Source organism: Haemaphysalis longicornis, unplaced genomic scaffold, assembly GCF_048455015.1.
Source record: "Haemaphysalis longicornis isolate Haplotype H1 unplaced genomic scaffold, Haemaphysalis longicornis Haplotype H1 scaffold_14, whole genome shotgun sequence".
Lineage (NCBI taxonomy): Eukaryota > Metazoa > Arthropoda > Arachnida > Ixodida > Ixodidae > Haemaphysalis > Haemaphysalis longicornis.
Genome location: NW_027526245.1, coordinates 62,045,859 through 62,073,671, shown reverse-complemented (window position 1 = coordinate 62,073,671; position 27,813 = coordinate 62,045,859). Strand labels below are relative to the sequence as shown.

The 27,813-nt window shown below is 44.7% G+C and overlaps 1 protein-coding gene across 1 annotated transcript; it reads right to left on the bottom strand.

Annotated features, from left to right (window-relative positions):
• LOC144165303 (chymotrypsinogen A-like) lies at positions 1-27,813 on the bottom strand. The gene is made up of 6 exons (XM_077695420.1): positions 27,307-27,813; positions 15,464-15,662; positions 13,581-13,716; positions 12,824-12,968; positions 3,591-3,730; positions 1-358 (listed from the first exon to the last, which is right to left on the bottom strand). Exons 1-6 carry the CDS (start codon positions 27,476-27,478, stop codon positions 152-154), a joined length of 999 nt encoding a protein of 332 aa, XP_077551546.1. The 5' UTR covers positions 27,479-27,813; the 3' UTR covers positions 1-151.

The window sequence follows — 27,813 nt, the reverse complement described above, 5'->3', positions numbered from 1 at the left end:
TTTCGACTGATGTTGGTGATTTTATTAGCAATGAATGCGGGTGATTTTTTAAACATAAAAATGTAATACCACTTCACACACAAAAATGCATATGCCCGTCGAAGCCGCGCACAAATATTGCACGAATAAACAAAAACACCATCTTCACTACCTAGAGGAAGTTGCATATTTTGCGTAATGTCTTTCGGCTCGTTTTGGCGTTCACGTAGACGTCGATGAAATTTCGGACATAGTGAGAGACCTTGGCGAAGTACAGCGGCTCATCTTCTTGGCCGCACCGCTGTGGCCCGCCCACCACGATGCCATGCAGTGTCCACGTTCCATTGTTCCTGTGCACAACGGGGCCTCCGCTGTCACCCTAGGGAGAGAATAAAGCCGGAAAAGTATGTTGAAAACAATAAGAAGCCTTTACGGAAATGCATGTGCAAGGTTTTTTGTATACGCACGGTGGGTGCGGCACAAACCGAAATGAACATCACAAAATTTGTTGCTCTTACAACGCTGAGGAACAGGGGATAAGCAGTCCTTCACCTTATCCGGAGCACCATTCAACAAGGTTATGGTCAGAAACTGAACCTTACTGCTTTGCACTTACCTATGACAGGAACGAATGATGAACGCGCTTCGAAACAAACAAATGGTCGCACTTTTAAAGAAAATCGATGCTCCTGATTCTTACTAAATGGCTGTAGAAAAACTTTGAACGATTTGTGCAAAAATGCTTCACCCTTAGAAACTGCTTTTGAGTAGTAATTTTCTGCACGCTAAAAAAACGAGCTCAAAATTTGGTAGTTAGGTAATTTCTTTGGACATTCAATCCACCTATAAGTTCGTTATTGGAAACATCCCAAGGATATGTAACGTTTTAAGAAAGAAGTTTGTGGAAGGAATAACTTGCTTGTCTAATATTTCCATTCAGCAACTGGGGCAGTTTAACTGGCACCATCTATTTAGTGCGGAAGAAGTCTCAGCCTATTTGAAGGCGTTCAACGCCTTGACCACGGTCAACGCCTTGACACCGGCGACCATCCCCCGCCATGCAGAAAACCCCAACGCTTCAGTTGGCTTAAGCGGACAGGGCGGATGGGGATTACAAACTCCTAAAAAAGAAGTAAATTCGCAGGTTTTTTTTTGGGATTTGCCGCTATTAGCAAGAAAAGTTATTAGGCTTCGCCTAATCGAAATAATTGGGAGCAGAGAAGAGAAACCTTTTGGTGCACGGAGGCAGAAACGCGTCTGCCTCTAGCTCGCGTAAAAACAGTTTGACGATGATGTGATAACTGTTTGTACCGTGACAACATGCGTGTCATCGTAACATGTTCATGAACAGTCTTAGGATGAACAGTCATGGCGTAAAATGGTAACACGTCCGAAGTGTTATATTATTTGTATTTTAAAGTAGAAGTGAGATCTCGTAATTATGGAGTAGGCTAGATTTAAAGAAAATGGCGCAGCTTGCGCTAGTAATGCAAGCCTGGAGGAACAGTGGAGCTAGGGGTCGGCCTAGCTTCTTCCGGTTTTGCGAAGTTTTGATAACTTTTGCTAGGTTTCGCTAAGTTTTGTTAGGTTTTGTGGTTTTCTTGCTTAAGCCCGTTCTACATGGAGCGAATTTCGCCTGCGAATCCGCTGGAACGAACATTCGCACTTGCGAAGTTTGCAATGCCTGGAATTGTCGTCTACATGGGGCCTGCGAACGCCGCGATTTTCGCCTTTCAGATGCGCCTTGTTTGCAGACTGAATTAAGTTTGCCACCAGCAAAGGTTGTTGTGATTTTAACAAGGTTGGTTTTATTTTACTTTCTTGGCAAGTTGTTTCTGCCTGGTTTGCGGTAAATATAAGTTTATTTGCGGTTTTATATAAGAATCGCCAATTCTTTATCAATATACGCACACACAGCAGAGAAGACAAACGTTTTGGTGTGCCCGCGCTTTTGTCGCGCTCATACAAGTAACGTAATCTGGTTTCCAAGCGTGCAAGTGGTGCCGAGCTGTGCTCCTATTGGCCGCAGGTCCGGCCCCTCTACGCCGCACACGCCGCACGAGCGGCGTTTGCTCGACCGCTGCAAATGTTTGGCACTTTGCCGCTGCAACGAAAAAAGGTGGTTTTGCCGCACGAGCGGCGCCGCATCAGCGAATTCGCAGGCGAAATCGCTCCATGTAGTACGGGCTTTAGCCAGGCCAAGTATCAAGGCGTCAGGCCAAGTTTAGCATGATTTACAAGGCTGGGCCAGTGTGCCTCCTACTCTGACAGCAGATACTGTGCGGGAAGAAGCTATGTCGGCCCGCAGCCCCGCATTTTTCCCGACGTTGCACCACTAGTGTAAGCTGCATAATTTTGTTTTCTGTTTTAGTAGCCAAAGAAAGGCTGTCGCTTCTGAATGCTATAGTAATGGGTGCGCTTACGCATATGCCACTTGTGCTTCAACTGAAACAGGCGCGAAGGCCATCTTCACTGTTATAATACCCTACCTGCGGTGGTACAACCTTTACAGGCGGCGCAGTTTTTTTGCTTGGTATTTTTTTTTGCTAACGGCACGCGAGAAAGCTGAAGCTTAAACAGCTCCGCTGTTAATGAAAGACTGCACACCAGGAGAAAATCCAGAGATTGAAGACGCCTGGATAGAGCACTTGCACTTTGCTTATTACAGTCTTTCGTGCTAGTTTGCGCTTTCTTATTGTATAAATAATGTACTATTTGGCACAGCACCAGTTGGCAACACTAATTGGTACTAACTGGTAAGTCTTGCTACAATGCAAGATTTATTTTCTGAAGCAAACTGTAGGGTGAAGAGCGCGGCTGACACTACATCTCAACGGCATTGCCCTGAGTACTTCCTATCTCATCGTTCAAAGGTAACGCCCAATGATAGTATTGTCAGTGGGAGAAGTTAACGGTAGGTGGGTTGTATATAGCGTACTCCCAAATGACGACGCTATTGGCGCCCCGAATTACTTCTCCCAGTAACACTCATCCCCAGTAACACTATCCCAGTAACCCAGTAACACTATCCGAACTCACAACAGGATAGCACCTTGTCCATTCTAAAGAAGACGTAATGGTGATAGAAAACCATGCCGGCGGGAGTTGAGACAGTCTTAAATTTCGTAATGGAATCCATGAACAATAGTTATTTGGGTTGTAGTGAACTTGACGAACACAGTACTGAGCCAGGCGGCAATTGTTTCGATACTCCCAGCTTGGAATGATATACACGTAATTTACAGGCACAAAACAGCTATGCGTACACTTCAAAGTTTCTACTTACTAAAACACAGGGATTGCTGCACGAAATAATATGCTACGAGAATCAGCTTGGGTTTTGATTAGTCGCCTATTGTTCACCGAAATGGATAATTCACGAGCGCGGTATATTGTGTTTTTAAAATGAGTTGCAAGTCCCGTCTGGTAGAGTCGCTACATCGATGTTTTAAGAGTTGCTAGCAAATACATTTCATATTGGAATCTTTATAAATCATTGTGAGCAACTTGGAGAAATCTACATACAGAAATTGAGACGCGATAAGCGTCCCATCGCGAAAGACAAAAGGCTGACAGCCGAAACCATGACGAGGAACCACGTTTTGACTCACATCGCAGGATGACCCGTAATCATGTCCTCCACAGAGTATTGTCGGTGGAACGTTGCGGCCGCTGTGGTCTCGACACGCTTCTGTGCTCATGGCTTTCGTTAAAGTTTGTTTTAGGTCTGTGGTTTCAGTCTTGCCAGGACCTGTTGGAAAACGAAAACAGGAATAATTCGGTGCATCGCGCGCCGATATTGTCGTCGCTTCTGTACAAAAATGATTGACTGTGAGAGCAGTACTGAAGGGCAATTGAAATAACTGTGATAAGTTACCCAAGAAAAGTTTTCAGTGGTTTGATTTTATCGACTTAGCCACAAAAAAGGGAGGCAGGTTCCCTAAGCATTTAGAAAAACCACTTTTTTAAAATATTCACGGGGTTTGAGACTGGTGAAACAACCCTAGGGTAATCACTCAATAATAGAGCAAATTCAGAAGTTTCAATACTACAAAAATCAACTAACAGTACCTCAATGTTCCGCAACCAGCAGTGGTAGTAGTGATAGCTATTCACATGCAGCTTTACAAGTACGATGGTCCTCCGGGGGCATACTTTATGCCAAAGTTACCACGTTGAAACGAGGAAAACCAAGATCGTGGAAAATGTGTCTTGTGTATGCATGTCCGCACAGGCAATGGGCAGATTACCTTACCGTATACTAGTAATGTAACTGCGTTGCGGATATGTCAATCCCGCGTTTTCATATCTTTCATTAGGCATGCACGTGTGCGTGCAATCGTGTCTGCACATAGCTTCCGCTAAAGTGACTCTTCGAAGGCAATTTGTTCGTGAGTTCTGCTTTGCCAACCATACTATGTTCATGAATATTTGGGAGAATACTGCGAACATTTGTCTTCCAACCTCGCACCTTTTGGCAGGATTTATAAGTTGTGTCCGCTCGTCTCTTCTGCCGAGTACAAGATAGGTAATCACGCCAAACAGGAAACTTTCCCGTACTTCAATATTATATTTGCAATAAAGCGTATTGCGGGAATGACGGCGGTCATACATTTTTAATTTTTGAGGTGCATTCCAAAGAAGGAAAGAAAAATAAAAACCGCCGAGGGTGCCGCGATTGTGAAACGCGTAACTTTTAGCAGTGGAACTTTGTGTTGATTATCTAAACGCCGCAGAGAAATGTTCAACTTAAGGTTCTCGGTACCTCGTAGCGTGTATGCAATATCGGTATGTAGTATCCGCCTGCCCTGTTTAATGTCTGCATGCATCCCTCGACCACCATGAACTGATAGTACTCGCTGACATTCAGAACTGAAAATTTTACATCTTGCTGAGGTTGTCAGCAGGTGAAGGGGATTCCATGACTGTAATGTCGCAAAACTACGTGACTGGTTTTATCACAGCTTTATATCAATATTTTTGTCTGATCAAGCCAAGCTGGGCTGAACTGAGGTTGGAGCTGATATGCAAGCCAGTGCATTTGAAAGGCTACGACTCACGCTGATGAACTTCCCAAGTAAGGTATTCAATGTCCCTTCTCAGTCCTCTATCTCTATATAATATCGACGTCCAGCAGATGATTAACAAAGAGGAAGGTTTACGAAGGTTGTTGATTGACGAAGGTTGATTGTGGGCCTCAGTGGTTCATACTAGCGGCTTTGACGTTGGATCCTGCGGCAGTCGCGGATGCCTTGTAAATAGTGTAAATATATTGCGCCTTCCTCCCCCACGGTGTAGGAATATCGTGTCCTCCCCTAACATTACTATGTCCCGCACGAGTGCAGAAAAAGGAGTAGTTTAATGCCTGAAGTACATCTGCTAAGAATTGCAGGTGAGAGCGGTGCAATACGAAGAATAAAAAATTTCAGGAAAGAAGGAGAACTTTAGGAGTGATTTACGTTATAATTGCCTGACGATAAAAGGAGGTGGGAGCTCTGAGGAGTAAAAGTATTTCCAACCCGCAAAGTAAATTTTAAGGGAATCCTCATGTTTACGAAATTAAGGGCTACAAAACTAGTTGAGCTGCTCCAGCTACGCAAACACAATACTGAATCTGCATCGTTGCTGGCCTTATTTGCCAAAGGGAGCCTCAGTCTTGACTGAACCAGCAAATTTTGTTTAGTTTATACATCGCAGAAACAAGCTCATGCTGAGGAGCTCATATCAAAACACTGTGTGACGTCAGCTGCACGTTACACAGATATAAGTGCTATACTGTTACAAGATATTCTGGTTCTACTTACTGCACAAAACCTGCTGTTACTGCCCAGAAAAATAACACAAACAGGCTTTCGTTACAGTTATTAAAGTAGTGCTAAATATTCTTACTGGGTGAAGCTTATTTTTTAAGCCGTAGTTAAATTTCCAGCCATTCACAGCGAATGCCCCTACTGTCTACAAACAAATTTTATTCAGGACAGAAGCGTGCGAAATAATATCTTGAAGTTCTTTCTAGAAACACATGATGGTATCTTACCTACAATCTCTAGAATGAGCAGAGTAACATCCGACTGCAACGGCTGTCGGATAAAGCTAGTAGCTGCTTTTGGCTCAACTTTTAGTAGCTCGAAATGTTTACGGAGCAGTTGTCACATAGCGAAAAAAATTATTGACTTCACTTATTCAGGGCGGGGAAACGCGGGAAGTTTAACTTGCTCCTTTAGTTCTCGCGAGATTTTCTGACTTTGCCATGAATGTCATAGGCAATTATGGCGAGTTAAGAATGGTTCAATCACTCATTATGTTCCTGTTATCACTAACATAATTTGTCTTTTTGTTACGAAGCTGTTCGTGTGAAAGCCTATTTATCGCGCTCATTCATGATCATAAATAAAGGAAACGTGGTGCGTTTACTGTTCCCGTTATTGCGGTTTTTAATTCCTTCTCGGCAAGCTAAGGCACAAGTGATAGTTCTTTTCTTACCATGCGGCGAAATATTCGTATATTTGTAGAGCCGAGCCTCGTCATAGCGAAGTAATATCGGGGCAGTAAATTAGTTCCTTATATTCGATATTCGTTGTAACAGTAGATATAAAAATCGGCTCTAACACATCGGCATAATGACTGTCGCCGAAAGTCTCCATACAAAAACACATTATTCTATGCTTCGAAGCCACTATAAACAAGGTAATTCTTACATGCCACCTTGTGGCATTTCAAACTATATGGACCGAAACAACAGATCAAAGTTCGTTTGAAAATGCAGGCCTGAACTCGTAATTATTTGAAGAAGGACGTGATCTTCGCCTCAAAGATTTTCACAGCGCTGCAGGATGAACTTTGCTGCAGTGTGAGTGCACAAAATGGCCTTTTCTGCATTTGCAGTTTTACAAACAGTTATCTTCTAATTATGTTTTTTGGCTTTTAAAGCTAGCTTTCGAGTTGGGAGCCCCGCGCCAACCAAATATTTCTTTCTTATAGCCGATATCGCGCTCGGCTATGGCGGTTCCGGTTTCGTTATAAAAAGGATACGTGTCACTTAAATGAAGCGTGACCAACCACATTTATATTTAGTTCGCTATAGCCGATATTTCGGCATATCAATATTCATTATAATGAGGTTCGACTGCAGAAGGAAATAACGTAAATCAAGGTATGTTATAAGCTTTGTCCTAGACACCGTTCAACCTTAAAATATTTAATTTCGGAGGTGAGTATTTGGTATCTTCCTTTGTGTTCAAAAATATTTTTGTGTTTTTACATGGTTAGAAGCTCCAGATGTAATAAGTGCACTAGGCGCCGCTTTTATTGCTATGCAATTATTTGTTGTAACGCGTGCCCATTGCATTAAAAGTATTTCGTTACCTACCTCTTAGTAATATGTTTATCAGCCCGTACAACGTAGTACATTTACGCATTATTTTTGAGAAGCCTTCCTTTGCCTCACAAGAAGGGCAACTGCCACGGAGTGAGGAGATATACAGGGGATGCGCATGATGCTTGTCGCTGCAATTCTATTCCATAATGCAGTGGCTGTGCAAAATTCTCACCTTTCTGCGCAGTAATTTGTGTTTAGAGGCTCTCCCATAAAAAGGCAAAACTGCGATTCCAACTAACACTTGTAATCGTGTGTCTCACTTGAATAAGCATCGCTGCAAGCAGTATTACACACGCTAACGTTCTGCTGCGAAACCATCTTCCTTCTATGAAGTCTTCAACATGCCAAAAAAAGTTGCATTAGTATGAACCTAATCTAATAGTCGTTGTGCAGCCACGGCGCCTTTATAAAATTCTAAGGAGTGTTCATTATATTTAACATTACCTAGAACGAAGCGTGCCTCCAGTTTTACAACTCAACAGGCAAAAGAAAATGAAAATAGCGAAATTATTTTGAAATCAGGCTGTAAATACTAACGGTTCCCACCTATGGTGCGTTAGTTCTTTTTTATAATGGACAGCAGTCTTGCTTTTGCAGAATAAATTTCTGCAGAGGAATGTGCGTAAAATGTCTTGTACCGACTTAATTAAGAGTTACAACTTCCAAATTATACATGTATACAGTAGTACATTGCTGCTTCAGGGATCGGGTTCTTCTGCCCAGTCAGCTGTAAAAACAAGAACACTCACTCAAATATAAAAAGATCCTCTAGTGCGGACGGTTTTGCTCATGGCCAACGTAAGGGGCTTGGAACGCATGCTGACAATGTTTGCTTTCTATCCTACGTTTTGGGTGAACCTGTGGCGTATTCCTGTTTTAGGAGCCGCTACATTAGCACCCATTCGCGAAGATGAGGAGCGCGCTATCAGACTGGGCGGGACTGAAACGTCTCGTTGCATTCCATGGAGGCAACCCTTGCATCTTTGTTACTCTTGAGTGTGTGGCGATGAGGTCGCAAACAGGCCAAATATGTCGTGCCCCCATTTCTAACTAGGGAATCAGATCAAGGTTGTGTGAAACCCTTCTCCACGCTTGTGTCAACAACGTCGTCTGATGTCCTCAATGTCGAGCTCACTTTCTTCGCAGGAACCAAAACAGATAGGATGAGAGTGATGGGGAAGATTGCGAGATAAAACATCGAACGTGAATTTCGCAGCATTTTAATATAATAAACGGAAGTTTGTCTTGAGTAGTCCGAAAATCAGGTTACAAAATGGTTGAAAAAACTGGCTCATCATCATAACGGAATAACAGTGCTTTTTTTTTAATTGTGTAGCGAGCAAAAAATTCGTAGATCTAAAGTTTGCTTATTTTGCTCATGTTCTCCATTCCCCATTTTTTCTCCTCTTCTTGCTTTTACGCACCCGAGAAGCGTTGCACTGAATGACATCAAATAACAATCGTGCTGATGTTGTTTCTCATAGGGACGTAGGTTTTGGCGAAAATTATAGGTTCGGATCTCCTGCTTGTATGAATATCTCGTATGGGTGAACAGAACAAAAAAATTTAAAAAGAAAGCTTGTGCGCAGTTTTCCGCCTATAGATTTTTCGTTTAGCCTCTTATGGCACAGATATCAATGGTTAGAAAACTAGGAAGGCTGGTCGTGAGGCAGTTAGCTATGGGTCCAAGTACAGACAAGGGTGCACGTGAAAGGGGAGCAGAAAACTATTTTCGCAACTTCGGTAAATGAAGTCTGTCCCGCGACCATAGCCGATTTACGCTTCCACACTGCAGCAGTTTGTTAACACGACACAAATGTCAGACATACTCAAAACAAGCGAGCACGAAAATGCCTGAAGTACCCTAGAATACCTTCTTACTCCTTGGGTGGTTTCTTTTCTAATCATTATGCTTATTTACTCCCCCAGTAAGCTGAGCAATGTACGAATGAGCAACCGAGCAATGTCGGTGAGAACGAGGCTATTTTTTATGCACTTGATTTTACGGCTTCCTTCATACCATTTGGCCCAGATTTTTGGAAGCATTCTGGGCAATGGGCAGAACAACAAGAGTGCAATGCAAACGTTGATGTTGCTAGTGAATCGCCGATATATGAATGAAATTGGGAGCACAGGAAAAATGCCATTTATGTCTTCGGTATCAGCTCATCATGATAGCCTGATGTAGGCGAAAAGCAAAAGGCAGTGGCTATTTTGCCGGCAGCCGGCAGATTAGCCTGGGAGAAAAGTTACCAGCAGTCCCTTCCCATTGGCTGGCCCAGACCACGTGATCCTTCTGCCGGTTCTTTTCCATGGGGGCTATTTTGCCGGCTGCCGGCACATTTTCAGGGTTGCTATTTTGCCGGCAGCCGGCACATTAGCCCGTGAGAAAAGTTGCTGGCAATTCTCCGGCAACGCTGCCCCTGGGCGCCGATTCTGCTGCAGCCGGTGATGTCAACTTTAACCTGCTTTAACGTTGGGGACAAATTTTCGAGCTTTGCCGAGCTTGAGGAGAAGAGTGATTGGTACTGTTCAATGAATTACGTCAAGTTATAGATACGAGTAGGCAAGATTGCGGCGGGCATGTCGAACTTTGACTCAGCCCGACGCGAACTTTGACACTTTGATTTGTGCTTGTTGCCACTTGCGATGTGTGCGTAGCAGCAAGCAGCCGAGAGCTAAAGTTTGGCAGTGTGGTGATTGTGCATAAGTCGCTGTTTTTAATCTGTCTGATTGTCTTTGGTATATGAACGCAAAATTAGATGTTTTTGGACGTCTGCCTGCTTTGCATATTTCCATGCAGAAATATATGTTTTTACTGAAGTTCGTGTTTAAAATTTCATAGCATTGAAATAAACCGTGGTGAATTCTAGCCATGCAATCTTGATTTTTTGGCTGATCATTTCTTTATTGTGCGACTTTTGCTTGAAATTCTACAAAGGAAACACCAAGGAACATTCACTGTCCGTAATCAAAGTGTCAAAGTTCGCGTCGGGCTGAGTCAAACTTCAACTGCCCACCGCAATCTTGCCGACTCATATCTATAACTTGACGTAATTCATTGAACAGTACCAATCACTCTTCTCCTCAAGCTCGGCAAAGCTCGAAAACTTGTCCCCAACGTTAAAGTAGGTTAAAGTTGACATCTCCGGCTGCCACAGAATTGGCGCCCAGGGGCAGCATTGCCTGGGAATTGCCGGCAATTTTTCTCACGGGCTGATGTGCCGTCAGCCGGCAAAATAGCAACCCTGAAAATGTGCTGGCAGCCGGCAAAATAGCCCCCGTGGAAATGCGCCGGCAGAAGAATCACGTGGTCTGTGCCAGCCAATGGGAAGGAACTGCCGGCAACTTTTCTCCCAGGCTAATCTGCCGGCTGCCGGCAAAATAGCCACTGCCAAAGCAAAAACGCCCGTGTTTACTAGACTTCGGCGCACGTTAAAGATCACCACGTGGTCAAAATTAATCCGGAGCACTCCACTACGGCGCGCCCCATCGCCTGCGTTGCGTCCGCGCGTTAAACCCTACAATCAATCAATCATCATAACAGCCAGCGGGACACACAAAAAGCAAAAATACGCATAGGTAGTTAACCAGAAAAGCTGCAGTGTCATTGCCAGGTTGGCGCTGCTACGATCTAACAACCGCCGCTTCTGCCCGGCGTAGTCGCTTCAGCTCTGCTTCGCGTTTTATCTGGCTTCGCGCGCGCTCTCCTGCAAGAGAGACTCAGTGCTGCTGTCTCTGTCGCGCCGTTCTCGCTCACCAGTGCCGGCAGATGTGAGAGTGTAGCTACGTCGCGACGTGGTTTTTTTAGCGCTAAACAATGACGAACACAAGAAAGAGGACAGAACAGGCGCTAGTCCGCTCCTCTTGCGGGCCTTCCTTTCACGTGGGTCGTCTTTTTTGCTATATGTCGCGATATCGTACGGATTTGCTCTTTTTTACTTCAATGGATACTTATCAATGTAACCTTACGCTCTAACGTCTTGTGTTCATCCATTTTAACGCTAAAACCATGTCGCAAAGTTCACGCCAACTCGCCCAGTAGCACGTCCTTCTTATGAAGCGACGTCATCTACAAAACCACGCTATATCTGCCCCCGTTATATCTAACTCCGCTACATCTCCATTTTTTCACGCACACGCATGGGTTTGCACCGGAAGAATTTTCTGCGTACACGATACCGCAGGATGTTTCTTTCGCGTAGCCGTCTCGCTTTAAGACAGAACTAAGGATGAATTATGGTGGAGAGCGTTTCTCTCATGCCTAAACGTATAGAGAAATATGCACCCCGCAACGAATCACCAACGTTTGCTTACACGAAATAATTCTGTTCGAGAAACAAATGAGCGGAAGCAAGTAAAGCCCAACAGCGTGCTTTTGCTACTCCGCCACGATGCTGCTGCAGTTACGATGGGTGATTTTTTTTTTCATTCCTGTGTAAAGTATTGTTCACATGCAGGACAATAGGCGGTTCGATAATCAAAAGCATGCTGGGCTCCGAAAAATATTTTTGATGCGCTGCCTACCGAGGCTGTTGCGGCGCCTCGTACTGGAACACCTAAGGGTTAATTTAAATTACCATGCTGTCTTTAACGAGTGCCTAAATTGTCATTTTGTAGCTGATGCGTGTTATAAGTCAAACTTGCGTATCCTCACGCTTGTTTAAGTGAGCATAAAGAGCTTGGATGCTAATAAATCTCACAGCGCTGCGAAGTGGGTCGGATTTGAACAATATTTCAGCGTGTCAGTGAGGATAAACAATGGAAACTGCTTTTAGGAAAAGGCGTACAACAGCTGTAATGCCCATAACTTGGGTTGTCTTTTTTGTTTTATGTCGCGATATCGTATGGTGTGGCTTCTTTTTTATTTTAATGGTTACTTATCAACATAACCTTACGTTCTAACGTCCCACCAAATGCTACTGTTTGAATACAGCGCCGGTAATTCGCCTTTATTTGTTTTGCAGGCCGTAATTCACTCTACCTTGCTATTTGCTCGTACTGTCTCTCATACTGAAGTTCTCAGTGTAAATATTGTAAGGAGACAGGACGCTTCGCTCAGGGAGGCAGCAGAGCGAACGGTTCCGTCCGTTAGGTTCCAGATCGCGATTCCACATCCAAGCGACCTGTGATGATGATTATGTACAATTGATGATTGTAATGGTTATGGACAGGTGAGAGGTTGACCACACCGGTAGACGGTGGACGGGCACAGTGTGGGGCAGTTCACAGGTGTACAAGTAAGCGCTCACAATATGCCTGGGGGTGGGTGGAGCTGGCTCGATTCCTAACTGGTGTCGTCGTCTAGTTTGGATTAAGTTACGAATGTGGCTCATAAGTGCCCGAAAGCACCGACTACTTTACCTCTCTGCGTATTCGGGCTGCATGCACGTTAGTCCACTAAGCCACGAAACAACGACAAAACGGGCATGCTAAAATTTATCTGCTCTATGCAGGATTACTCACGGCCTGTAAGTCCCCGTCCAGTGACGTATAGGTGAGAGCCATCACCAATTTCTTCGTAGCTCACCGGCAGGCACACGGGATGGACCACGTTGGTGAAGTTGATTTTGTTCTTCAATTTCAGAATGGCAATATCACCTCGGAAACTCTGTGAAAAAACGACGGGGTGGAGGTGATGGATGAGCGGGAAGGCACTCAACAGAACTACACAGGCATCGTAAAATTCCAGTGCTCTAATGTGCCTGTTTTGACCGTATACAATGTCAGAGCAAATACAGTACGGTGAGCGCGTGCCCTAAGTTAGAAAACAAACAAGCAACAACAGTTTGAGGATTGTTGAAAAGAACAAATTGTCAAACTTAAAGAATTTGTCAAACTTAAAGAATGCTTTGAAATAGGTGTTAATTTAGGCGAAAAAACGCGAACAAGAGCCACGAAATCAAAAGAAGAGATAAAAACTGGAGAGCAGACGGAAAACTTCCATTTACTTGTGTAACCCAGAGCCTTTTTTCACATTTGCGTTTCACAATGCTTGAAAAAACTAACACTACAAAAATATTTTGCATTACGTATACGGAACTGGAAGAAGGGACGTGGGCAAAGGCGAAAAAAAATCACCATCAAAACGCGTACACGACTCGACTGGGGCTTCCAATCTTGTGCCCTAATTTATACGGATTTCGGCATGTTTGGGCTGATTCCCTCCTGCTTACACTACACGTTCATTTAAAACACATAGCGTTCGTGCCGAATAGCTCACTGTTTTCCGGTTGTGCTTGAAGCTTGAATGTGCGCAGATCTCTTCGACTTCCTCCCACATCTCACTTCCCTGGACAGCGTCCCGGCTGTGGGCACCCAAGTGAACCTTGATGTACTGCTGGCCCGGCTGAGGCGCCCTGAGAAAAAACACTAAGATGGAAACTCCCGCAGGAGCACGAAGCAATGCGATATAATGATTCGAAAGCGGACAATGGTAGGTGTCAGTAATTATCAAGCGAAGAAAGACCTCTGATCTCACGTATTCTGGAAGAGTTTATGATTAAAAATGAACTGCTCTCCATCAAATCAATAACGATGGGGGAACGCGAAGCTTTCCAAGATCAAGTCCAACACCAAACAAACCAACCCAGAGACGAGCAGACCCGCATCACACCACCTTACCACACACATAAGGTATTTTCTATCGGAAGGTTTACTGCACTGCGATTACGCTCTCTAGTGCTTTATTGATAAACACATTTTGTAGCTTTCCCTCACTTTGAACCTGAGTCGTCGTTGGACGGGAAGATGCATTTTTTTAACTTTGTATGTCTGTGACCCCTCTACATATCCAAACTGCCTCGACCGAGCCGGAATTCCGTAGTCGAATAGACGCCTGCTTCATAACGTGACGAACCCAGGTTCTCTTCCGACTACGGGAATCGATTAAAATTTTCGTCACTTCCCCCACGACCACCAAAACTGTCAAAGAAATTTGGTGTTCATGCAGTGGGTTTGGGTGAAGTACAGACGACGGCAGTGAGAGGCTGGAAGCTTCGCTTTAAAAAGACGGTTTTTTTTTGGCGGCAAAGAAAAATATTTCCTGAACTGACAGACCCGCCGAGTTGCTATGCACTATGGTTCCTCGATATAGAGGGAGAGAGATGTCTACATCAAAGACGTCCAGGTTCAACAAAAGCCTGAGCCTGGCCATTACAAATATACAGGCACAAACATTGCCAAATAAATTAAACAGCATGGAATGCCGTTTTATCAAGGTAAGTGCGAATGAAAGAAACTGGTGACAGTGTATTCTAATAAATTTCGTTAGTTCTTGCAGTTGACGTCATGCGAGGACGAAACTAATTACTAGTTGTTTGCTTTATGAAAGTATGCCATAGTACATGTGATATAATGCCACAAAACTTAGTGAGAGGTGGTTAAGCGAACACGGAAGGAGATATAACGTGCGGCTGAAGGCGTCAAAACTGTGTACTAAATATTTCCTAAAATAACATTTTGCCGAAAGAAAACCAGGTCTGAAGCCATAGCCAATCTTTGAACATTAGCTGGCTTAATGCAGCCGTATATATGATGAGAGTTCGACAATTTTCCGAGCCACGTGTGCGCGAATCGGTCGGCGATGCTTTGCCACATCTAGTACAAAACGTCATATCTTATCCACTGATGTAAAAACCCACGTTTCAGGATATAAACTTTCAGGGGCCATCAGAGTTGCCTGCTTTCTCGTCTTGCGCCTCTTTGCATAGTCATGAACAAAAGCAATGCGATCACAAAAATGTGAAGCAGAATACACAAATAAGGCGATTTCTTGGCATGAAGTCATATTGTCCCGTGGCTTAATTATGGTAATAAAGTTTCTAAATGCGGCTTTGCAATTAAACCGACAGTGCACAATTTTGGGCCCTCCACGAACTGTATTTGTTGATTTTGCGTGTTCTGGTTAATGTTTTTGTGTCCGCATTCAATTTGTCCATGACTGTACGCTGTTTTTCTGTTTATGCACCTAAAGGCGTATATGTGCCTCAGCCTGTGCCTATTTGGCCGAAATACAAATGGTGGCTTCAAGGCCCTCGTAGGGGTGTATGCGCTAGGTCGCCCCAAAGACCGGGCACGTCATTCACGACCGGGAGATTATCTCACCAGACGCAGTGGGCAGCCGTTATAATGTGTCGGTTGGTGATGAGTGCGCCGCCACAGCTGTGTCCCGTTGTGTGCTTGTGAAGGGCCACGTGCCAGGGCCACGAGCCTGGAACTGCAGGCTGGCCGCCCATGATTCGGTCTTCGGGCTCCAGTTGTGGCTCTACCGAGGGACGCCCGCAGAGGGCCTGTGCGGCTGCGTCTGCGGAACAGAGAGACCGCGGTGGAACACGACGACACATTGTACCTGTTGGACCTAGAAAGCAGGATATGCGTGTTGTGCCAGATATTGTCAGGGCAATATTATTGTAATTTGAGCAGAAGCACTTGCATGCTTCTATGAAGGATTCAGCCTGTGGGGGTACCTTTAAACTACTTTGGGTGCGTGCCTAGGTGATAAGAGCGCATGACGGATGCGATGTTGCTACAGCTGGCATATATTTCGCTGAACTTTAGCTCAAACAATCCATACAAATACGTGAAAGTTACACGATGACCTCTCGGAGAAGCACGTATGCAAGAGAGAATCTGTTTAGATATGTGTGACTGAATGCGCTCTCTCCCCGTTGCACATTCAAATGCCGTGTTTCTTCTAGCGCTCAATAACTTTTACGTTACTGTGATGTCACATATGAAGTAGCAAGGGGTTCAGTTATACGACAAGGATAAATAAACACTTCAGTATGTGTTGCGCTCCTGTCTCGCTTTCTTTCTAGACAGGCCGGAATAGAGATACTCGCTCAATTGTAGTTCTAAGTTGCCACAATTAAAGGGACACTGAAAAACCATCGACAAACGCTTCCACTACTTTTCCCAAACCTGGAAGCACTATGAAAGCTACAGTTATCGCAAGCACGGTGCGACACTGCGTCATGTTCTTGTCACATCTGGTACGTCTTCAAGTTTCTTCTTTGCTTTTGTTGCGATTTTAAAGTGGCGTGGAATGCTTTATTTGCTGCAGCTTAAAGCAACATGCCCAATAGCCACGACATCGCTTAAATCACGTCATTCGAGACTGCAAACAATGCCCAGATCGAAAAAAAGACGAAACATTTTAATCAAGTTTCGGTGTTATCTGATCGAAATGGGCAGTAGTACTTTGCTGGGAACTTTCTGACTTCCTACCCTAACCACTAGATGCGCTTGTTGATTACATTCAGAAAGCATTATAGATGATGAAAAGTTTTAAAATATGTTGCAATTCTTTTGAAATAGCCGCCTATGAAGGGCAGTTACTCATGACTAAGCGAACTGATTTAAAGTGGCGCTTTGTTGTGAAACTAGCCATTCATATTAGCGTGTGCGTGTGCTTCAAACTGAGTTGAACAGGATTAGGCTTTCTGCAGTGAAAATGTGTAAGACGGTGAAGACGCCAGATGCCACGGCGTGGTACTACCAGCGATATTTACTGATAACCATGTGCCAAAATTCACGATTATAATCTCCAGTAATTGGCTGTGAGGCTGACGTCAGTTGCATAACTTACTACGCTATCTTGCTGATAAGCAGGATTGCGTGCGCGCACAGTGTCACAATTTGGGCTGGCGACTGTCGTGAGATATCGCTGGCCAGCTGCGCTGGTTTATCACACGCTCACTCTTACAAATTCTCCGGCTCCACTGTATGAACAAGGTCGCCGTTACAATCAACATCTCCTGCAAAAAGAAAAACTCTGCGGACTCAAAAGTCTCCTTATGTGCGGTGAAGGCGAATGCCTGTCGATGCTTACTAACAACTTGTTTACTGGTACAGCGTCTTTGTATTTCTTTCTTCGCTTTTGTTTGTTTACCTTCTGGTGCAAATAATTTCTACCGGCTTTTTGTCGTTCTGTGCCGTGTGTGGTCTCTTTCTACGCTTTAGTTTTTTCGTCGTACAGCACGAATTACGTCAGCAAGCAGACTGTCACGTGCCACAGCTTCCTGGGAATCAGGGTTCTGCGTGGCTGGGTTTAACGTGTTCTACTCATGTGCCACCACGTTCAGGTGTCACGCGTCGCGTACTATTCTACACAGTTTATGGTGATGATGGTTGGATGTTAATGGTGCAAGGCAAGCTGGGAAAAAGCGCGCCAGAACAGTGGTTATGTAAGTGGTTTTTATTTCAATGCATACTTTTGTGAAGTTTGTAAAACGTGAATACTACCTTTCAAACCTGCCGATTCCTCGCCAACACTTAAGTGTGTGTGTGTGCATGCGTGTGTGTGTGTGTGTGTGTGTGTGTGTGCGTGTGCGTGTGCGTGTACGTGCGCATGCAACAAACAAAGAAACAATCACGACAACAACTTTGTTCTGCGCTGTAAACGTGCGGAGATAGCACAGTCTGAAAAGCGCAGGGCTGGTAACTGTGCATATCCGGGGTACAAATTCCATCGGATCACACGTGTAATTCTTTGGTCTTGACAGCGGGGCCATTTTCCATACCGGACAACGAGAAAAGCAAGGAAAGTTTTTTCGCTAATTGGAGCTTTTAATTCTTAAGAAGTCCTTAGGCCTTCCTGCTCTCCTAGCGACAAGTGTCATGCTGTTAGGCAATACAGCGGCTCCCCTAGGGCGCTGCTCAATGTAGCTGCGGGCATTTGGACGATGCTGTCGGAGGCACTCATCCTGGCTAAAAATTTTGCGGTTATTATATTATGTTCACGTTTTTATCTTATCGGTTTTGGTCCCTTTCGCGCTTAATGGCGCGGTAACTTCGATAGCGAAGAATTAAAAAAACAACACACAGATGGAGTCCCCCAGTGCACCGTATAGAAATAACTCCGCCCTAATTACAAACGCTACTTTCCAAGTTCGCGGATTATACCAAAAATGTACACAGAGCATTTACACGTACTATTTGGAACAAAACGTACGTGTAAATGTATTGCGTACATTTTTGGAATTTCAAGAAAAAAGCACCTGATACGCGTATTAGGTGAATGGTAGCGAACATTAAGAAATGTTAAGAAATATAGGTCGAAAACAAACCGTTTTTTCAGCCTGCGCATTGGCGCGTGATAGGAAACTGGTATTGCCTAAATAAGCAAGCTCTGAGTTTGGGGTTGCCGTTTCACAGACGTGGTTTTCATGATGGAAGTCAAAAGGAGATAATCAAATTTTGTCCGTTTCAAATACATCATGTGAAGCCTAATTGTATCATGTTTGATTAGACAAATAGCGTCATACAGTGTCGGTGTTCACAAGCTCAACTGGCCGGTGCCTCCAAAATTCATATTCAGTACAATCGCTGGGGTGGTGTCAAAAGTCTACACTCCTGTATAAGGCTTTTATTAGTGGACGGCGATGGATTGCTTTGAGCCGCTGGATATATTCTATATGCGCCGAGATTTCCTACGCGCAGGTGATTTTCGTGTAAGCCTGCATCAGAAATACACCCTCTCGGTACGCCTTCTAAATTGCCGTTGGAAATCGCTACAGTTGTATACTTGAAGCACCAATAGCAGCTTTCATGCTTATCGTCAAGATCGTGATCATATGATTGTCGTCGCCGTATAAAATCAGCCGTCATTGTAAAGTCCCTCTCACACTTACGACTGGAGCGACAAAAGCGACGCAAATTTGCGCACTCTTCTCGCATTGCTAAGTCGCAGGTGTCACGTCGACAAGAATTGGTCGAGACCTGTAGGTAACAGCTGCTTGAGCGATGCCACAGGAACGATGGTGGGTGGCTGGAGCGACAGAAATCGCCTCTATTTTGTCCCTCCAGTCACAAGTGTGAACGGGCCCTAATAATTACCCTGGAATTATAATAATAATCGTTCTAGTAGGAACCACTATTATGATCTTGAGCAACTGCTGCAAGCGTTACGTTGGGGGACGACCATATTGTTGTGTGCATTAGATTGCCCATATTGTCGCCTATATTAACTTGCTACCTAAGTATGCCCACACTTTAGGATGCCGATCCCTTTTGTTGGATGTCAAGGATGAGTCAATGTCAAAGTTGGGGGGGGGGGGGGTTATCGTGAAATTTGATTTGTGCTGTATAGCATCCGTTTACTTGCCTTGATTGTGTAGTTTTCCCCCCATTTCCTACGTTCATCATGGAGTTGCTTGAACAAAAGGAACCGGTACCTACTTAAACAGCAACTGTTTTTCTGCAGTTCATTATATCTGCTGAACAGTCATTTCGTGGCTTGAATCGGTACAAGCAAATTTCCACCGCACCAGTTGACGAAGAAGTGGATGTGTACCGAGGCGAGGACGCATAGAGTTTTATACTAATATATACTAGAGGTAAATCTGTCGCTGCAGTCGCGGGCCGCCGTGGGTGGCGCCATTGCCGCTAGCGAGGTTCCTGGCTTACTTGGCTTAGCTAGCCCTATAGCTTCTTTTAAGTGCGAATGCACTTCTTAAGCGAGCCTGAATCGTCCGCCGCCGTCGCCCGCATAGCAACAGCTGCGGGTGCGCGCGCTCCTCGTCTTCCTCCTCGTCTTCCCTAGCAACGGGGGGAGATGGGCGCGCGCTACTCTCCTCCTCCTCTCTCCGCTCAGTGACTGCGGGTGTTGGGCGCCTCCTCTCCACTTCGGGCGGGAGAGCTCTCGCTCGCGTAGCGGGCGCTCCGCATTCCGACGCGTGAGGGCGCTCGTGTAGCCCTCGCCGTAACGGCGGGCGCTACTCTCCTCCTCCTCTCTCCGCTCAGTGACTGCGGGTGTTGGGCGCCTCCTCTCCACTCCAAGATCACGATATCCACCGTAATCGCGCAATCAACAACCGTGCATTCGCATTTACACACTGTCCCCCTCGGGGAAGTGCGAGGGAATTTTTTTTGTCTGGAAGCCGACATCAACAAAAAAGGGTAACATTTTTTTCCTGTTCATTGTGCATGAAGCTTCAACAAAATCACTAACAAATTATTCTCTTTGGAGGTTCAATTTTATAATAACAAAACAAATTTGACGAACCTTCCACAGTAATATTGTTGCTTTTTTGTAGCCAGAGCCAACTTTTCAGCCTGTTCATGAGCCAAGCCAAGGACAAGTGCAACGTGCCTGCGCGTTACATGACGAAACGCCCGCCGAATCGCGGCTCCCTCAGACAGTGGCGCCAGATTTCCCTCTAGTATAGATTAGCACGAAACTCTGTGTGAGGACGCACTACAAGAGGATTTGCCCTACTTGGCTGTGCCGTCGGACGACGAAGACGGAAGGGATGGACACGACTGCAACTGAATAAATCCCTGTACATTCCTATCGGTGTTTGCTTTACAGTGCCGTCAAAAACGACTTTGCAGTGCTGGCGTACGGCTGCTCTATCTCTCTCCTTGCATCCGCTGTCAGCGTGCGGATAAGCTAGGTCGGCTCGCAGCTCTGCTGTTCCTCCAGCCTTACACCACTAGCGAAATGTGCGCCAATTTTACCAACTTTATGCTCAGAGTAAAAACGACTGGGAAATGTTTATGTCTACATCCAACCCTACATTTTGAAATTAGGCATAGTGGTTGAAATGTATCAAATGAATTGAATTTTATGGTTCGTAATAAGTCGAAATCGAAGCAAGATAAACCTGTGGTTTAGAGATGTCTACAGTTCCCTAAAGATTAGCTGTGAAAATTTTGTAGTGGCTATAAGATGTTGCCACAATAAAACGATAAAACAGGAACATTTACGGGCGGCGATTCTGGACAATCACCCACATTTAAACTGCGACTTATGATTTACTGGACGTTTGAGGTATCCGTGCGGCTACTTTACCAACGGTGAAAAGAAGAAACGCTCAACCAGGCCAGAATGTCTGAAAGCTTTCCAGCTAAAAAACGTGCTCTGCAAATGTCATTATATTCTAGCCGATAAAGGTGTTGAAATATGGCCATAATTCTGCAGAATTTCTATTTTGAAATATTGATGTCTAGTTAAGCTATTGACAGCTGGACTTATGTAGGCCAATATTATTTGCGTTTTTAGGTCCATTTCGCAGCCGCAGACGAGGTCCACAGAAACAAAAGAAAGCACACACACACACACACTGCCGGAAAAAGTGCTTGTACAAGGCACAGTGAATAATTTATACCCATAACATAACGGTTATGCCTGGGCAAATACCGTTTAATTTTCATCCCAGCGTTTCTTCAAGCGTCAGTGTGATAACACATGGCTCGGAATTTTTAATAATGAAAATGCAAATAATTTTTCGAGTTCCTCCAAATGGTGTTAAATCTCTTCTAAATCATCCCTAGTAGGGTACCGAAGTTTTAAATTGCCATCTTAAAGTTTCAAGGAAGTTGTGTATATCTGAGGAAAACGGCCGAAAAATACGCTGAATTTGTTGTGACGTGAAACAAACTTTTCTCTAGAGCATTATTCGTGAAAAAATAGGTGTATCTTGGGACATTACATGCAGGAGCAAATTGTGTTCTCGAAATTTCCTAGCACTCTTATTTGTTTGACTACCTGACCATAATGTGCATTACAATGTGCGTTACAGGGAGATCTACTAGATTTGTGGGGTCGGGCAACGGCAGACCATACCATCCTAGTCTTAACAATTCTGACGATGATGTTTCCTGCAGAATATGCGCTAAATTATAGTGGTGGAACAAAATGTTTGCCTTGGGATAATAAAAAGCTATCAAGGAATATGCAAGACGAGGGTAAAAAAGCCACCAAGAGTACAAAGCGCTCGCGTGAAGACTCCTTTGCCAACAAGTCTTTTTTTTCTGCGTTGATCAATTGTTTGTCTCGGGGTCACAACATAGAGCGTGGTTGCAGGATCGCAGTTGGTAATCCAGTATTCCCTTCTAGTTACAAATTACCTGCCAAGGTCCTCTTGAACCCTAATAACTCTGCAAAATTCTCCCTAAGTTTTCTTTCTCTTGAGTGGTCAGTATTTTACAAAGTTAGTGTGTACTCCCTTTAGGCAAACTGAATATCCTGTGCGTTATAGTTTCCACTGACATAGCAGTAATGGCAGAGTTCGAATGTGCCCATACAACCGACAAGGGCCTGTTTGCAATAAAGAGGTCATGCACTTTGCGGCCGTTTCCAATGGGGTGATGTCCACTTGGTGGAAGTTTAGTAAGTGGTCTTCCACCGATACCCCCTCCTGCTGTACGTAATAAAAGATACCCTCCTTTTGATTACAGCATCTCTTTCAACGGCTCACGGAGATAATAATGATAAGAGTGGCCCTTAGAGATACGAACCGAGTGCCTTTGAATAGAGGGCAAACTTGGATGGAAGATATCGCAACTCAAATAAAGAGAAAGATATTGCATTCAATGGTGATGTCCAGTGGACAACTGATAATCAATGGGCCACCAGTGGAAGTAAATGGCTTCCAAGGGTGGTGACTAAAAATAGGAGAAGAATGGTAACGCCTCGAACTAAATGCATCAAAAATTGTGCTTGGAAAGGCATTTGAACAACACATCATGATGGCGGGGATTACCATCATTTTGAAAGTGGTGTCTGTAGTGAATTTTCCCACTACTCATTTTTCGTGTGAACAAATGTTTGCCGGCGCTCCATCCCGTCCTCTTGGAAGTTTCATAAAGGCCTAGCCGCTCCTTAAGCCATTATAGTCGCCCGGTCCTTAAACCATTCGCGCCCTCGATGGTCTTCAACTCGATGTGATGCGAATAATTCTAAGGCGAGAATCGTGTTCCTTATTATTATCACCTGAAATGATTATACAACACTCCGATGCCATTGCCACAGAGAAAGTTCATTGCGACATAGCTGCACGTAGATCTACTGGAAGCCCCTCCTTGTGTAATCGTCCAACGTTTTGCTGGAGAAGATTTCTTGCACGCAATTTTTATAGAAATTTTGGTAACGTCATTTTCGTTTAGAGATGTAGATTCAGTTTTGTCACATTCTTGGGAACCATTTGATTTGATTTTACCATTGTCAACTGGTTTAGCGCTTCCAGTACATCTAATAGGCTGAATTCGGCCTAATTTTTGTGCTCTCGACCAAGTCCAAAACGAGAATTTCCTATCATAAAAATGTTTAACTAAAAAAAGGAGATAATAACCTTCTGTCAATCCTTGTGCAGAGTACAGCAAGAGTGAAAAAAAGCCGTATAAAGCTACACAGAGCGGTGTTCGCCAAAATCAAAATTACTGTCAAGGATAGGCTGGCCATATGATTTTTGCATGTCACCCAGGCATTTTGTATATGAATGGTTTCCAGGATGGATAAGCAGATATTCTCCGCCACATTGATCATAGGATAACAAGGAGCACACTTCATTCAGCTGACTCAGCAGTGGAGCAATGTTTAGCTGCAGTCGCTCGGCGTGAAAGGGCCGCTTTGTAATCACTGCATATAGCTCCTAGTTGACACACTCCAGTGACACTGAAGCTTTGTGCGCAGTCCAGATGAATGTACATGCAATATGCATGTTCATTGACCGCCACATCATGTTTCGGAGGCCGCATTACTCCCACAGAGATCGTGTTCTGTCCCACGATTCCGACGCTGAATCAGCCGACCTTGACCGGGGCATTCTGTTGAATGCGTCGACCTTTATAACGCAGATAAACAGAGCTCCGCCACGCGTGTTTCTGGACTGATACGCGCATGGTTAGACGATTCGCACTGTCAGCTTTGTCATTTTTTGCCACTCGGGCACGCGGTGAATAGCCTGTCAGGTTTGGGTGCGGAAGTGATTGTTGCAACGTACTGTGGTCGAGGTGCTTGAATTCATGAGTTTAACTAGTACAGAAGACGTGTTATTCTAAGCTGGTTTGGATACATTTCTTGTAAAAGCAATAAGTGACCTATCGAACGATAAATGGGCATCGGCGTTCTATAACGCTAGCTTAACTACGGAAGTAGCGAGAGGTGGCCGTAGGCCTCACAACCAGACAGATGAAGGTGGCGAAATAACACAGCAAAACAAACGAACAGCCGAGCAGCATCTCGCCTATTACAGGGCTGAAGGAACGGAGGCTACTCGTAGGACACAGGTCAAAGCCGCACGAGAGCGTTAAGGGAGATCTTGAAGCAAAGCATCTCAAGTAGCAAGATTACGAAGCCCATCGAGAACGCGAGGTGGAAAGAAAGCGTCATGGGTGTTTAATGACACATGAATGCTTCCACAATCACCTGTGCTAAGTTGCCTCGGACAGACGTTTCATTTCTTATATTTGTCGCGCTAAAAATGGTTGCGACAACGTCTTTTGTAGCATTAAGAGCATTCACTTCGAACAGCTGTGAGTGTAAAGAGATTACACGTTAGTACTACAGGAAAAAAAAATTGCTCCAATCCAGGCTGTGAAGGTGGTTGGAAAGCAAAGAGTTATAAGACACCCCCAACAGTTGCCGATGCGACATCACTTGAATTCACACACACATGGCTCTACAAAGACTGAAACCAGAGATTGTGGCAGCCGTTACTGGAATTCGCGGTAGCGGCACCCCGAACACAGCAGCGGCGTCGGCCATGGCCGGGCTTGTGCGACGGACGCCACCGCTTTGAGTCTGTATAAAGAAAACGGAGAGGAGCGTCTTTCGAAGGGTGAGACCACGGAAACTAGCCATCCTGATGTGTTAGCTTGGGGCTACACCACCGCGCGACCCAAGCACAGACACCGAAACAATTCGGCATGTGAGCTTAGTGATTCCCAATTATACCAATTTAAACTAGTTAGTTTAGTAAGTTTGAGAATTGGGAAAAAGCTGAGGGAACTTTTATAATCGTTATTAATCAAAACCAGTTGCTACATTCAAAACACAACTAAAATGGCATTCACCAATTTAGAAAACGGAGCCCCATTAGTAACAAGCAGTACGCAATAGGTAGCGTTTCTCTAGCGGTCAGATATCTGTATATGGTTTTTACATTTGGTTTTCCCGCCCTGCAGACAAATACTAAACGTATGTTTGTCGTACAAATACTTAATTCCGTCGGGTGCCGGTTACCCTGGAGGTGCTGTCGAAGAAGTGAATCAAGCCGTGCAAAGGCAGCGCTCAATGGACGGGAAGCTGCGCCAGAACAGGCCCAAAACAACCATCGCTATAGCAGACGACAAAGCCGTACCGCCGACGCCACCACCGGCGAGCAGGAACTTCCGCGCGGGGAACGCTGGGTAATTCGCCGCGCAATCTACAGTGTGCTCCGTGAGTGAAACCCTTCGCCCCCCTCCCCCCCCGTCGCCGCCTCCGGTGCGTTGGGCGTTTGTTGTCCCGCATGCCACGAAAGAACCGCTGGCTGGTAGAGCTAGAAAGCTTTGCATTAAAAATTTAATGAAATAAGGAATGCTGATTCCTCGTAGTCGGATTGAAGAATTTGAAACCAACAGGGTTTAATTTCAGGTAAGCAACGTCCACAAAACACGTGGTAAAAGAACGCAAAAAGTGCGCTTGCTGTTAATATGCCCTGCTTATAAAATGGCGAAACAATCTTTAAATTGGGTTAGTGTGTGAGTATGATTATACTGGTTTCTCCAATTTCGCTAGAAACTAGGTATATCAGCATAGTTAAAAAACAGGTGTCACAAGAGTTTTACATTTAGTTGAGGGACCTATTGCCCATACTTTGGTGTGCTAACTCAACTTTTTTGCACCTTATTGCACAGGCATATTTACCCGGATACAAGTTCGACGCCTGCTGTTCTTGTGTGATTTCGAAGTTCGAAACAGCATGTCAGAATGATTTTAATTCATATCGCCTGTAGCCTGGCCTACGTACAATTCTGGTAGGTAAAAACGCATTGTGCGAAGATTTGTGGCACACTTCAGAGGTTAAAATAATTTTGTTGTTGGGAGAGATGTCAATGCATTTCTTGATCGAAGGCGTTGTTAAAGAAAAAAATAATTGAAGCTCCACTTGCACTGTCGCAGTGTTGCACGTAATAGGTCCATAAAGTATTTCTAGACTTAAGTTTGAAGCAACCTTTTGGGAATAAAGTTCTGCCAACATGCAGTGAAATACCCAACTGCTAATACATATATATTCCGCGGAAGGTTTCGATAAACGACTTGTTTGTTGGTTCAGGCTGTGCAAGGGAATATAGGGGCCACTGATTATGAGAATAGAGGGTTTCGCTCTTTTTAGGTATATTGAATCTATGCAGAATAAATGCATGATAGGTATGGGCGGAGCAACTAGCGGCATATCCAGCCAGGCTAACCCCGCCTGATCCCACAGACCAACAACCCCCACCATGTACCACCACCATATGCTAGGCAATTTATTATTCTATTTCGGACGGCTCGTGTCATGTTTCCTCCGTCGTAATAACGAATGCCTTTTTTCTGTTTGCATGAAGTTTATAGGCTATAGAAATAAAAATGCTGAAAAGAAATAAGGTACACTGACTCATAAATGCTTAGAGCACTTCACGTTAAATGTGATTCATTTTGTCAGCAGTGCTCTACATGTTCTTTTTTTCCCACAGTGCGGATTTCACTACGAAATCCGCACAAAAGAAGCACATTTAAAAATACTTCCGTGTATAACAGCGTCAAGGTTTTTCATTTGATTACAGCGCCTAGCATCATACAAGGTTTTCAAAAATCTGGTTTCTCGTCAGCATATAAACATCCTTAACATAGCAGTGGCAGCGCTAATTCAATGTTCCTTACAAATAAATATTGCCCATTGCACGCTCCCATTGCGCCGTTTTTCTAACATGTAGGAAATATATCCAAAATATATTACATATCTCGCGTGCTGTTGAGGTAGCGTCTATTTTCAGTTGCTCACAAAGCAATTTACATTTACCCAGTGAACAACTTTATCCCGTTGAAGAAACACGTGAAGAACACGTGTGCCTACATCATGTCAGACGCGTGCTTCTTAAGGTTTCAGCGTCGCCTCTCTACTGGGGAAAGCCACGAGAGTCACTGCCTGACTTGCAAATATAAGAGAGTATAGGGTTTCCTGTCAAGAAACACTCACCGGTCGCCTGCTCCGTCGTCGACATCTCGGATGCCGGAGATGGGATCACGGCGGCAGCTTGAACTTGGCCAGTGGAGTACGCCAGTAGCAACACATGGAACGCTGCCGGTGCGAACACTCCGGCAGAAAACGTCGTTCGTGCCAAGCAGCAATGCCCTCTCCTTCTAGCCATTGAAAATACTCTTAAAAAATGACAATTACTTTCAGCGGGTCACTTAAGCGGAAGCCAAAGCAATGTAAAGCTGCGCCCACGAGGGAAGAAAAACCCGGCGTGTATTACGTGGTCAAGAGAAAAGAAGAGCAGATATCGGCGAGGTGACCTAGCAGGTCCTCAGAATGAAAGCCCTCGTGAGCCGTGTGTTACGTGCTGCCTTTTTCTTCGCGCGGTCTGGAGGGTGCGATTCGGCGCGTGGCCTGACCTCCCTGGTTGCGAGCCTTATGGCTTTTAACTAAGGTCGGGGCGCGATACCGCGCTGGCGAAGCGTCTTGAGAGAGTCGAGATAAGTG

Bases quoted from the DNA above. Each gene is read 5' to 3' on its own strand.
- LOC144165303 (XM_077695420.1), bottom strand. From the start codon at position 27,478: ATGGCTAGAAGGAGAGGGCATTGCTGCTTGGCACGAACGACGTTTTCT. The intron at 13,717-15,463 runs GTGAGATAATCT...GTTTTTTCTCAG, and splicing joins ACGGCTGCCCACTGCGTCTG to GGCGCCTCAGCCGGGCCAGC. The intron at 3,731-12,823 runs GTGAGTAATCCT...GTTTTCCAACAG, and splicing joins TGGACGGGGACTTACAGGCC to GTCCTGGCAAGACTGAAACC.